This window comes from Clarias gariepinus, chromosome 2, assembly GCF_024256425.1.
Source record: "Clarias gariepinus isolate MV-2021 ecotype Netherlands chromosome 2, CGAR_prim_01v2, whole genome shotgun sequence".
In the NCBI taxonomy this organism is placed as follows: Eukaryota; Metazoa; Chordata; class Actinopteri; order Siluriformes; family Clariidae; genus Clarias; species Clarias gariepinus.
Window position 1 is genome coordinate 26,099,227 of NC_071101.1, and position 13,295 is coordinate 26,112,521.

Sequence of the window (13,295 nt, forward strand, 5' to 3'; positions counted from 1 at the left end):
CCAATGATGTCCTTGTAAGAAAGCTATGGCTTCGAGCTTTTCCCTTGGACAGATGTGAACATTTTATGTGGCAGTACTGCCTGTTACAGCATTTCCCACTTAATCTTTTACACACCAAATAAACAGAGAGAACATGCAAAATCATTTGGAATCTTCCGCCTTCTATGACGTTGTAGCCCTCCATCCTCCAGTTTCATGAGTCTCCGCCCATCCCGAGCTCCGCCCCTCCGGCCGCATACATACTGCAGAATGCACGGGGAAATAGGGACAAACCATTCACCCCAGAGAGGGGGGGGGGACTCCAGGAATATGCCATGTAACTGGAACCGTTACAACTAATGTGGCATACAGTTAACGTCTAACGTGAACGAGCTGCTATTTTAATGAACAAATATTTCCTTATGCGTTATATTGCTGGTAATAACACGTTAAACGACTGATTTTAAGACCCCCTTTCGCGGCTGCCGCATCGGTTCATCCACCAAGCTGCCATGTTGTTTTGAGGGATCGTTGTTGCTGTGGGAGTTCGGGATGAAAGTTTAGATTTTGCAGTTTATCGCCTATTGAAACCTTTAAACTGACTTTTATCCGCTGGATTACGAGTTTTGTTGGTGAAGAGGCCGCGCGTTGAGAAAACCCAAGCTCTGAGTTGGCTCTTAACGGAATGCAGTTCCAGGATGGGCCGAGTGCAGGCCACGATGATGTCTGATCGCATATATTTCACATAAAAAAAAAGAACTTTACCGAGATACAAACACCCGGACTCATCGGCCTCCTGCTTTTGCAACATGAGTGCACCGGCACCTCAGAGAAGGCTGGCTAATGTGGGCTCTTTGCTTCTCACGCCACAGGAGAACGAGTGTCTGTTCAACTACCTTGGCAGGAAATGCATCGTAAGTTGTGCACACGGAGAAGTTCATTCGCCAGCGCTGTTTAATGATCCTTTCCCTGGCAGAGGAATGTGGTGTTAAACTGTCGCTTTGCTGCGTTGGTGTGTTCATAGTGGAGCTGGTTGTGATGCTAAGCTAGCCTGTGTTAGCCGGGACTGACATGCGGAATGCAGGTCATGGGAAGTGAAGGGACCCGGTCTAACAGGGGGACAGAGACACCTCTCTCATTTATGTCTCTCTATAAAGAGTCAGCCGTTCCTGCTGTCAGTCTTAAACCGCGTCCTGAGTTCAAGTTCGAGGAGTGAGTTTCCTCCTGCAGTCTAGGCCGGAGCGCCGGGTTTGTTTACCTCAGGCACAAGGTGTCCATCTATCTATCTGTATGTGGACAGCAACCTGCATGCAGACTGAACATGTCCATCCAGTAACCGTGCTTTTACTGCAAGACTTCATTCCCCCTTTTCACTTCTCCGCATCAGTTAAAGGGCAGCGTCACTATAACGGTTTATGATGCTCGGCACGTAGCATGAAGCATGCAGTGTTTAAGGGTTGATTCACTGCGTTCCCCTTGCATTGGGGTTAGCATATTACTTTTACAGTCTAACTTAGGGTCCGTCCAATTTGTTTAAATATTAGCGAAATCTGCCTGCAATAACTAGTTACATTATGCATTTAATCTGTGACTTAAACAATACTAATTCACAGTATTTATAAGTTTACAGTTCAGTGAAGTTAATGAGCTGAGTTTTACCTCAAAGACAGAATAAAGGTATGAAAAAGCAGCCTAGTTTAATAGTTCGCTTCTTTATTTTAAAAGAAAAAAAAATTCTGTAATCACCCATTATTTTAAGATTATGAATATTGTATTATTATTAAAATGCATGACTTGTCAGGAAAGTGTAACCCTTGAGACAAGCTAGAGTTACCCAGTTAACTATGCAGAAGTGAACTGATACTAGTTTTAAGGTTACAGATGAATGTCGCTTTCTTTCTCCAGATGGTGATTCCATGTCAGAAGAGTTTCATTTGGTAATTTGTTTGGTTGTAAATTGTTGCATTTTTGTACCTGAACCTGTCTTTTTCAGCGTTGGTTCAAGATGTTCAAAAGCTCAAATGGAGTCTGTAGGAAATGTAGTGGGGCCGCCGGGCACTCTTGGGATTAATAGGCCTGCTTGGGATTTGAACTATTTCCTGCCGTTGTGTCCCAGGCAACAGTAAATGGCTTGCAGGGAAGCATTAACCAGTACTTTATTTGCCTCTCACTTCTGTATAACAGGTAAAGTTTGTGGCACCACATATGTGTAATGAAGGCAGTTCTCATCACACTCATTAAGTTTCCCTCCTTGTCCAAACTAAAAAGAATTTGCTGAAATCAGCAGCTTTTAGTGCAGAATCAGCTTTTAGCTTCAAATATATACAGGAGTGATGAGGAAAGCTTTCATCAAGTAAGCAATGATGGTTGTAAAAAGAATGAGAGAGGTCAGTGTTGAATATGACTGGTATGTTCAAAGGAAGCATCAAAGGGGAAACATGAAAGGAGACAAATCTAATTTTGCTTTACATTTATTTATATTCCTGTAGAACTAAGAGCATTGAAAATAATAATGCTATATTATAATAATATAATATTAGATATAGAATTGTGTAATTATTGCCTTTTTTAAATGGTTTTGTTAATAAAAGTAGGCTAAAGTGAAACAAAGTATATAAATATAATTTGGCTGCAGTACAAGTCTTTGTACAGCTACTATTTGGCCTGGTTTTACAGGGCACAGTGGACAGAGTTTCATTGTATTGAGGGATTTTTTTGTGGTATCTGGCAACCCAGATTTTGAGCCAAAATCCAATTAAATAAAAAAAAAAAAATTTTCTCATACATAGTACGATATGCAGTAAAATGCTTATACGACCGCCCATAACCTTAAAAAAGATATAAATAAGAAATAAAATGAAACTGAAACGTTATATAGAAAATATAGCTATAGAAGATGAAATATATGAAATATAATAATTATTGTGTGTTAAAAGTTTGGTAAAAATATAATTTGTTCCTGTGCAAAAATGGAGGTCTTCACTAAGGGATGGGCCTAAATATAACTCCATACAGACGCAGTGATGATATATTTTAGTAAAATAATTCGTATATAGATATTGGACAAGATACTTCCGATATCTCAGGATACCTCAGTATGCAAATATGAGTTAGTTTGTGTTGTAGGCGTATTAAAATCAGTTGCTTTATGTGAGTGGAAAGGGGTTTTGCAGTTTGATGAATCTCACACCAGTCATGAATACAAATTGCAAGGCATTAATCTTAAACTATCTTAGTTGTTCAAATATAATTGCCACACACTTTATTTATTTTCAAATAAAATGTATATTATTAAAATATGTAATTTTAGTGTATATCTTTTTTTACACCTGTATACAGCAATATTTTAAAATTTAAGGCATGTAATTGGACCTCTGATGATCATTTAAGGCTGCATGTTGAAAACTATCTAGAGGTACAACATGTGCGCCTTTCCAGGTAAAAGATATTTACATTTACATGACAGTATTTGGCAGACGCCCTTATCCAAAGCATTTTTTATCTCATGCATATCTCATATATCTGATCAGTTGAGGGTTAAGGGCCTTGCTCAGTGGCCAACTTGGTGGTTATGGGGTTTGAACCTGAGACCTTCCACACCATATTCCAATGCCTTAACCACTGAGCTAAGCCTGAGTCAACCCCCTTCCTTCAGATTTACACTCACACTTTAACCAGATTCTATTCTTATTTCTTTTTCACTTTTAGTTAGAAATAATAACTTTAGATAATAGTAATAATAACTTTATCCTTGTCCATGCTGAATATAGCTAAAGATGCAGTTGACAGTACTAGCGTGATGTTTTTTCGAGAACAGACAGCCAATGAGCCAGGCCATGAAGTGGGCTTTTAGAGGGACAGCCGGATATGAGACATGGCAGCGGAGTCTGTTTCCAGCGGTCATGTGTCCATTCATTGCTTGTTTCTGAACAAGATCTGTAATCTGATGGAGAGAATGTGGATTAAGTCCAATTCAGACAGTCGGGGGGGGGGAAGAGGTGGGCAGAAGGGAGGAAGAGGGGTTGGAGAGCTGTCCGAACAGGGATGTGTGCACAGTCAGCAGTCTTTATTGACAGGAAGTGAACTGATCTGCGTCCTCCACTGCAAGGTTTTTGCTTGAGCGAAGAATAGTGCTGAGGCAGTGCTGATCTCTGTTCAGGTTTCCATATTAGCACCAGCCGAATTACTGTAAAATACCTTTTCCAGTCTGAGCTGAAGATGAGTTGTACATTTGTATAAAAACTTGAAACTGTACCTTGTGGTCTAACACAGAAGCTGGTGATATTGGATTGAACCTGATGAACTGCCTCTCTGGAGCATGTCAGTCTTTGTTTTGGGCTTCCACCGAGTCACTGATCTGTCTGTGTGTTTCCTTTGGTCAGAATATCCTAATGCTGATATTGCTTTTTTTTTTAGCATGAGCAGGAAACAGTTTTCCCTGTTTGTGATGAAGAAAAGCCATGTGTCGTTATTACTGCTGTTACTGACGTGGCAGTTTAGCACACAGATTGAATTACTTTCCTGTCTTGTTTGTCTTAGTTATCTGCCTACTATGGCATTTTTTTTTTTTTTTTTGCATTGGTATTTTCCATGCCAATTTATTATCCTATTAATCCTCAGATATTTCTGAAAGTGACTTAGACTTTTGACCGTATTATGTGCGGGTGCGTGTGTGTAAGCAAACACATTTGTCCATGGAAAATATTTCATCTTTTTCAGATCTTGGATTTGTTCCCTTTGACTTTATTGCCAAGACATTGGCCTGCTTTTTGCCTTTGCTAGCCTAGAGGACACAACTGCTGCTCTCTTTTTCCATGTGACACACACGCACACAGAGTCGATATAGCCATTGTGGCACTTTTGTTATTGTGGTTCTTTTACCAAATCTTAGTTATACATGTTCTATATTCTTAACTTATTATAGCACACCTATAGACTATAGACCTGTAAAGCCTATTTCTATTTCTAAAGGGAAACGTTCAACTAAAAACATGGAACAAAATCTTCATGTTGGCGCACTGTAAAAAAAAAAAAAAAAACAATGTTCAGTGAGAAAACCATCTAAAAAACTCAGTTATTTATTAGAAATGTAATCGGATAACACTTTATTGATAATCTTTCACGTTATCTTTGTGCCGCTTTATCATTTAAGCAATTATTTACACCGACCCGTCATAAACATTATGCCCAGTACTGTGTAGCTTCCGCTTCTGCCACCAGGTGGCATTACACAGACCATCCTGTATCCAAAATAATCAGGAAACAAGAAGCATTCTTCCAAATTACTAACTGGAAAATGCAAAAGTTGCATGAGTTCAGTATGCAAATTGTTTGACTTGAGTTGGATTTACTTTGCAGTTTACAGCTTTATGCTTGACAGGAATCTCTGGTTGTACTTTCGGCAGACCCTATGTTCAGCGGTGGTGCAGGTGTACGCAGCAGAAAGAGGTCCATCTTGGAACAAACGATGCTGTGGAGTGGCCTGCTTAGTGAAAGACAACCCTCAGAGGTCTTATTTCATTCGTGTGTTTGATATCAAGGTAAGTCAGCCGCAGCTATCCCTCAGGCTGTAGGTGTGTGTGCGTGCATGTGTTGATTGAGGCTGGAAGTTAATATGAAGTCCGCTTTTGTTATTAGCGGCTCATGTAACAAAACCGGAATTTCAGTCATGATCTATTGCGTGACTGCAGTCACAAGCCATCCAAGACCATCTTCGTGGTCAAGTGGATTTTCCCCTAGTTACCACACACATCCCAAGCAGTTCACACAGGGCCTCTATGCAGCAAGATTTCCAACCAGAAGCCGAAAAGGCGAGTGAGAGAGAGAGAGAGAGGAGAATTGGTTTGGTCATCAGGTATGTTTACAGTCACATAATGTTTAAGGTAAATATATATTTAATGCAAAGTGCAAAGAGGAACCCCGGCAGGACTAACTATGAAAGCATAACTAAAAGGCGAGCCAGACAAGAGAGCTCCATGGGAAGTAAAACAACCAATCACTTCATCGTCAACAAACCCAAGTGATCAATCAGAGTGGGTGAAGACAGCATCTAAACACACCAGTTCACCATAATACTCCATTAGTCCCCCAGATCTGCATCTTTACCTAATACAACACTATTCAAAAAAAGCTTAGCTAAATAAGTAGGTTTTCAGCCTAAACTTAACCCTGAGACTGTGTCTGAGTCCCGAACATTAATTAGAAGGCCATAATATGGGGGATTTGGAGAAAAAAGACAAAAAAAGCACTCCCCTCTGGTGTAGTTTTCATAATACAAGGTACTGTGAGTGTGTGTATTCGTGCATGCATGCGTGTGTTTGTGTTGTGAAATTCCAAATCATGAATGAAGCACATGTGCACAAATGTGCAGGGCTGGAGAACGGATATTATTCATTGTTCTTTCATGTTGTTTTGCAGGATGGGAAAACTAAGTTCGAGCAGGAGCTGTACACTAATTTTACAAGCAATAGTTCAAGACCGTACTTTATTACGTTTCCAGGGGATGTAAGTCCTGTCATCTTACTATTTCCCCAAAAAGCTTTCTGAATTACACTGTTCTCTTCCTCTGTCAAAGTTTTTTTTTCTTCTTTTCTTATTAGGTTATTATCTACTTCCACTTAAGATGATAATGCTAATGCGAAGATGCTAATCACATGTCTAGTGTGTGTTATATTTTTATACCATATAAGTTTTTTGTTTTATGATGCTTATTACCTTTTATGACATCTAGTAGTGTTATAATCAATTTAGTAGTAAAGCACATATCTCAACATTTCATAATCCTGTATAAACTGATAAGCAAAAAAATGTGGAAATGAAGTGAAATTTAACTCAGCTTTCCAAAGGACATGATAAATCACAGTTTATTCATTTTAATTAAATTTTTTTTAGTGTGAAAAAGTATTTGCCTGTTCTAGAATTTTTTTTTGTATATTTATCACACTTAAATTATTGAAGTCATCAAGCAAATTTTTATATAAAGTTTGATAGAAGCTAACCTGAGTATATACAAAACATAGTTTTTAAATGTACATATTAATAGATAATATATTTCATTTATTAATGAAAAGAGCTGTCTCTGGCCCTATATGGAAAAAACCTGCCTGGCCCTATATGGAAAAAATAATCCCTCTTTGCCTAATCATGAATGCACTTACTTTTTTGGAAAGCTGACTTAAATTTTACTTTAACGAGTGGCCGGCCTACCCAAATTACTCCTAGAGCACATGGATGAAGGTCAGCGCTCATGATTGAATGATAGGAAAGAGACCGAGCTAAAATGTCCTCCATTGGAGAGTTCAAAGGCGAAGCAACTGCAGGCCAAAAAGAACACAACTCGTCTCGGCTCGTCTCACAGTTCCCAAGAAACATCTCGATTATCCTCAAGATAATTGAGATGACCTCAAGACTTTTGGGCAAATATTCTGTGGATTGATGAGACAAAAGTTGAACTTTTTCGGAGGGTATGCATCTCTTTACTTGCATAGCACTCCATGCAAAGAACATCCTACCAACAGTCGAACATATGGTGGTGGCAGTGTGATGGTCTGGGGCTGCTTTGCAGTATTAGTATCTTGACAACTTGTTCATAATTGATGAAATGATGAATTCTGCGCTCTACCAGAAAATCTAGAAGAATAATATTACCCCATTAGTTTGTGACCTCACGCTCAAGTGAACTTGGGTTATACAGCAGGACAGTGATCCGAAAAACACCAGCAAGTCCACCATAGTGGCATGACTTTTTAAACAAGAAAATTCATGCTTGAAAACCTTCCTATGTTGCTTAATTAAAACAGTTTGGTAGAACTGTGGGCAAGAAGAGTGGGCCAAAATTCCTCCACAGCCATGTGAAAGACTCATTGCCAGTTATCACAAATGCTTGATTGCAGTTGTTGCTGCCAAGAGTGGCATAACTAGTTGTATTAGGTTTAGGGGCAATTACTTTTTCAAATAGGGCCAGGCAGGTTTAAACAGCTTCTTTCTCTTAAAAAATGTAATCATAATTTAAAGACTGCATTTTGTATTTACTCAGTTAATGAATGAACTGTGATTAACCACATTTTTTGGAAGGCTGAGTAAAATTTCACTTAAATTTCACATTACACATAATTTTTTTTCTCATAAGTTAATATTATGAGATGGTGAGACATGTGCTTTACATAAAATAATACAATGTTTGTTTATAAATAAAATTATACATTTAAAAAATAAAATGATCATAACATTACTAGTTGTCATGAAAGGTAATGCGCATCATAAAACAGGAAATAAATATGGTATAAAAATACACGCGCACACATTGAAGACCATGTGACTAGCCATCATCTAAAGTGGAAGTTGATATCTTTGTGGGATATAAAAATTAGTTTGGTCTCAATTAAGTGTAACAAACTTTCTTTCGGTTGCTCCTGTCAAGGGGTTGTCAAAACTTGGCACAGGTTTTACGCTGGGTGCCTTTCCTAAAACAACTATCCTATTTTTCGGGCACCGGCTGGGTAGTCTAAGGGTGGCAACCACCGGCAGCGGAATGGGCAAATTTTTTTTTCCATCAGCACTGTGTTCGCGCGTGCATAAAATTTTTACGATTGCATTTGATCCCCAGTAATTGCAGAAATGTGTATTGTTTATTTTACATTAAACAATATATATTACTGTTTCAGCATTCGTTTTTAATCAGTTCAGTTATGTTATCAAAACCTCTGCAGCACTTTTGTAGAATGGTCTATAGCTATGCCTCCTATGTTGTTCCACTGCGTGTGTGTCTTGATTTCTGGCGCAGAACACCTGTAATCTGAAGGAATGTGTGTGCTCTGTGCTTTTTAGTCTTGCCAGATCGGCCTGAATTTTGCAAATGAAGAGGAAGCAAAACGATTCCGTGGTGCCCTTAATGACCTCATCAGCAGACGACAGAAGAAAACCGGTGATTATGCCAGTCTTTCTTTCTGCTTCTTAAGTTTCTCTCTTTCATCCTTCCTGCACAAGCACCTCATGGTGACGTGATAGATTTTTTTTTATCACAAACTAGTTTGTAACCGCTTTATATGCAGTACTACATACAAATAAATATATGGTTGTATAATATTTAACAGCAGGACTGTGTATCCTTTATGATAGTCGAGTGTTAGGTAATCTGACATTATAGGGTAACCTTGTTTTATGCTATATCAGTATTCATGATTGTCATAAAATGGTGTGCACACATCAGTTACATATGCTGTAATATTTTTATTAGCACTTTGACACAGACTAGTATTGTTTGCACACACTAACAATAGCATAGCAGGGAGCACTAAACTTCAAATTTTCTCCACACTAGAGTTAACAGATTGCACTGTACCATTTCATGCAACAAAGCCGAACCTGAAAAACATAAATAATTACTAACTGTTAATAATTAGCTAATAGGAAATATCTCTTCTGCTCATTATTCTCCAGGCAATGGTAGATAACATTTGGAAGCAATTCATTTTACCTGAAATGTAGTATTATTATTATTAATATTGAGTTTACAGAATGAGGTCTAATGTTTGCTTAATAATGTAATCAGTTGCAACATCACCATATATTTTGGTGAAGCATGACAACAGTAACTGCAGTAAAACTTTATTGATAAAGACATCTTCTTAAAGACGGGAATCACCAGAGTTTACCCGGTACCTAGATGCTGATTTGATTTGTATTGCAATTCTCACAATTTTAAAAAATAATCTTGATTTATTTTTAAAAAATTTTAGATTTTGTTACAATTTTAAACAAACTGTTAAGAGCATTGCACATGTAAGATTATAAAGGAACTGCAGCATTTTAGTACCTCAAATGTAAATATATAAATCAAAACCTATTTTTAAAAAATCTACTTTGGAGTCAGTGCGGTGATACAAGAATTGCCACACAGAAGAATCGTGCTGCATATCAAGTAAATTGATATTTTCCTTCTCTACAAATTTTCTAGGCTACCTTGGCCATTCTATCTAGCTTGTAACCCCAAATAAGCCCAGAAATTGGCCATTGGAAAATGTACAGGCATTATCCATTCCATATCCAGTTCTCCTCTCACAGTATTTCTTTAGTATATCTTATAATAGAAATAGTTCTGTGCATCAGCAGAGATGCATTTCCTGCACCTGATTTACCACCATTTTTTAGAAATGTATTAAAGGGCAACATTATGGATATTTTTTAAACTTGCTCAGACTGACCACTTTGTTACTAACTGCTGTGTCTGGTCCTTCTCCTACTGAAAATGTTAATAGGGTGAGCATGGTGCAATGTGATTCCTGCCACAGTGGTGGTCCCTTAGCATTTGTATTGCGGTTTCCATTAACGCAGGAAAAACTATACACAGCGCAGTAAAAGGCTAGCAAATCAACAGCTAACATCTTTTAAATAGCATTATAGTTAGTTATTGTTGGTTACACAAAAGAGATAATTAGTGTTTTGATAGAGTTTGACATGTATAAAGTCTTGTTGAACAGCTAATACAAATGCAGTAGCTCTGCCCCTATGGATAAGCACCGCTGTATAGAATTCTTTCTTTATGAAAAGTTAAAGTAAGCACTTGCATCACAGTGGACTTTAACCTTTATAAATGTAAACTTTATTTTTACAGAGGCTACAAGATGTTATGCAATTTCCTTAGTCTGTAAAATGAATTCTGCAGACTAAGGAAATGACGGTCCTTCTCCTGTCATGAGCACAGCACACATTCTCCCACCCTCTCGCTCTCTCTCGCTCTCTCTCTCTTTCTCCTCTCTCCCGAATGGCTTCTGTCCAGTTTTTCCTGCTCTCTTTTGCATGTGTGTCTTTGAGGTTTGAGGTTTTCTGTGTGTGGACCTTCTTTCACACAGGGCTCCATGCTTCCTTTCGCTTATGGTTAGGCCTATTTCCACCTATATCTCTGTGATTGTATCTCATGACCTTTTTGGTATTAATTTTCCCCCCCCAAATCATGCCTGTAAGACAAAAAAATATATAAGAAGAGGTGAGGTTTGATCTTGCATCATGAATGTGTAGTATACACAAATACTTGGCTGCTTCACGTCAAGTTTTCTTACAGACGTCTCTCATTCTGATCCTTAACAAACTAACCTTAAAATGTCACCTGACCTTTAATTCCCTTTCTGCTGAGAAGTTTCTTACTTTTGAGTCGCCCCCAAAATTTTAACATTGTTAATTTTGTTTTTGCAGAGAAAAGACGTGACCCAACAAATGGTATGTGTTCTAGTACTTGCATTCAATGCTAATTTTGATGGTGAATTACCTTTTAATTCAGTATGTGTCCCTACAGTGACATACCTGTTAAGAGATTCTGTAAAACAAAAAGAAAAGTCTTGTGATACTTTACTCTTATTGTAAATAAGAGGGGTTTTAAAAATTGTGGTTTACTAGACATTTACTTCGAACTAATGTGATGCCAGACACCAGTATTATTTCCTGGAGTGAGTGCTGTGATCAGCCCAGAAAACCTCAAACATCACCATCTGCATCATCTCAATGCACATTTGACTGTTTATAGATAAAAAAAAATGAAAAGAATTAAATTTTCATACAGTTGTGCTCAAAAGTTTGCATACCTTGGGAGAATTTGCAAGATGTGTACCATAAAACATCAGTGAGAAGACAAAATAAATTTATTTAATTTCCTATAGGATTTAAGTTGATATGTAAGGCATACCAGTATGGCACAATCATCAAACAAAACATGACGGTAAAGAAAATAAGAAAAATAATCCCTGATCAAAAGTTTGCACACCATTAGTGCTTAATATCATGTGTTGCAAACTTTGGAGCACAAAATAAACAATAAGATCAAGTGCTGTATGTGCTTTATCAACCGAACATGAATTCTACAGCAATGTGCTGTTTTGGAATTAAAGAGCATTAATGATCAAGATAATGAAGCGTATTACTGGATGTTACTGCAGCTCTCGCGGTGTTGAATTAAAACATTCCAGATTGTAACTGAGATAGAATCATATGGAAAGGATAATGTCTCCAAACAATAGGGCTTACTGCTTGATCTGAGCATATTCTTTCTAAAGGATGTTTTTTTGGAATAATAATAGTGATAATGAGTAGGGAACTCTGCATTATTTACGATAATTCAGTTTAATCCTCTTTTGCTGAAAGGTTTAATTTAAATGTTAATTTAATTTTAATAGTCCATTATCCATATGTAACAATAAAATCATAATTCATTGTAAGTGAAGCTTAATTAAATTAGGTCCACTTAACGTGAAGTGTTTTAAGTTTGTCTGTAATCATGGAGCTCATGTAATCATGCTTGGCTTCTGTAATGTGAATTATATTTCTTGATCTTATTGTTTATTTTGTGTCTTTCCTGGGGCCTATGCTTTCACAGCAAGCTGTATTTAAGGCCAGACTATGATGAGACACAAACTTTAGAAACACCATACCTGTACTTAAGGTGGAACTCAGGCTGCATCAGGCTTTTCCTCGTTCCACATGCTGGTTGGCAGAAAGGCAAAGATGCAGTCAGTTCTTGAAGGGGGGTGATAAGCAAGGGCAGCGTAATTATTCTAAATGAACGTTTATTTATATCCGCTGTTACTCCTGCTCAAGCTCTGTTTCAGTGTAATGTGAGATTTCCATCCTTCCATTATTTATAACGCTCTGTATGTCATGGGCCATCAATAAGATTTGACCTTGGTACATGATGTTGCAGGGCATATGCTATTTAATAAGTTTTAATGCTAGAACTGTACATAATATTCCTTTTTTTTTTTTTTTTTGATTCTAAAAAACTGAAACAATGTTTTGGAGAATGGGATAAGCCCAGAGAAAACTTAGCAAATTAGATTAGCATTTGACGACTCTGGTTCAACACATGCAACACTGCCCCCTTATGGATACTTTCATTATCCATAGCCGTATTGTTATACTGCGCATCTCTAAACATCTGTGAACAATGCTTGCAAATGTGCATTGGTTTGCAACGCACATGTATAAATGAGCCCTTAGGCTTTGTACTGATACAGTACAATACTAACGTGATGTAAGTCATAAAAAAAGAAAACACTATCTTACTGCCCTCCAGGCTTTTTTATGTCACAATGTAGATTTATTGTCAAAATTGGTATCATTCTTTTTAAAATAGGATCATTGTTCAAGTTACTGTAAACTGCGATCGAGTTAAAGTTTGTATTGTCAGAGATATGTTTGTGTGTGCGCTGTTGGCTCTGGGCGGCTTGTTGAACACCCCCTCAGTGTCTGCCCATGGAAAGAAAAAGTGTGTTGGCAACACAAACTCTGAGAGCTCAGCCAGCAGGACTGTCTCCCTGCTCAGCAATATG

General features: G+C 37.7%; 1 protein-coding gene across 2 annotated transcripts in view; it reads left to right on the forward strand.

The window, feature by feature from the left end:
- The first annotated feature begins 285 nt into the window (after nt 1-285).
- Nucleotides 286-13,295, forward strand: part of wasla (WASP like actin nucleation promoting factor a) — a 28,425-nt gene continuing 15,415 nt past the window's right edge. Inside the window, exons 1-5 of one of the 2 annotated variants that reach the window (XM_053484147.1) lie at nt 286-893; nt 5,385-5,519; nt 6,397-6,483; nt 8,806-8,902; nt 11,170-11,193. In XM_053484147.1, the coding sequence (XP_053340122.1) occupies nt 789-893; nt 5,385-5,519; nt 6,397-6,483; nt 8,806-8,902; nt 11,170-11,193 (448 nt within the window). In that variant the 5' untranslated portion in view covers nt 286-788. The remainder of the gene's footprint in view (nt 894-5,384; nt 5,520-6,396; nt 6,484-8,805; nt 8,903-11,169; nt 11,194-13,295) is intronic. The other variant, XM_053484156.1, reaches the window with a different exon arrangement.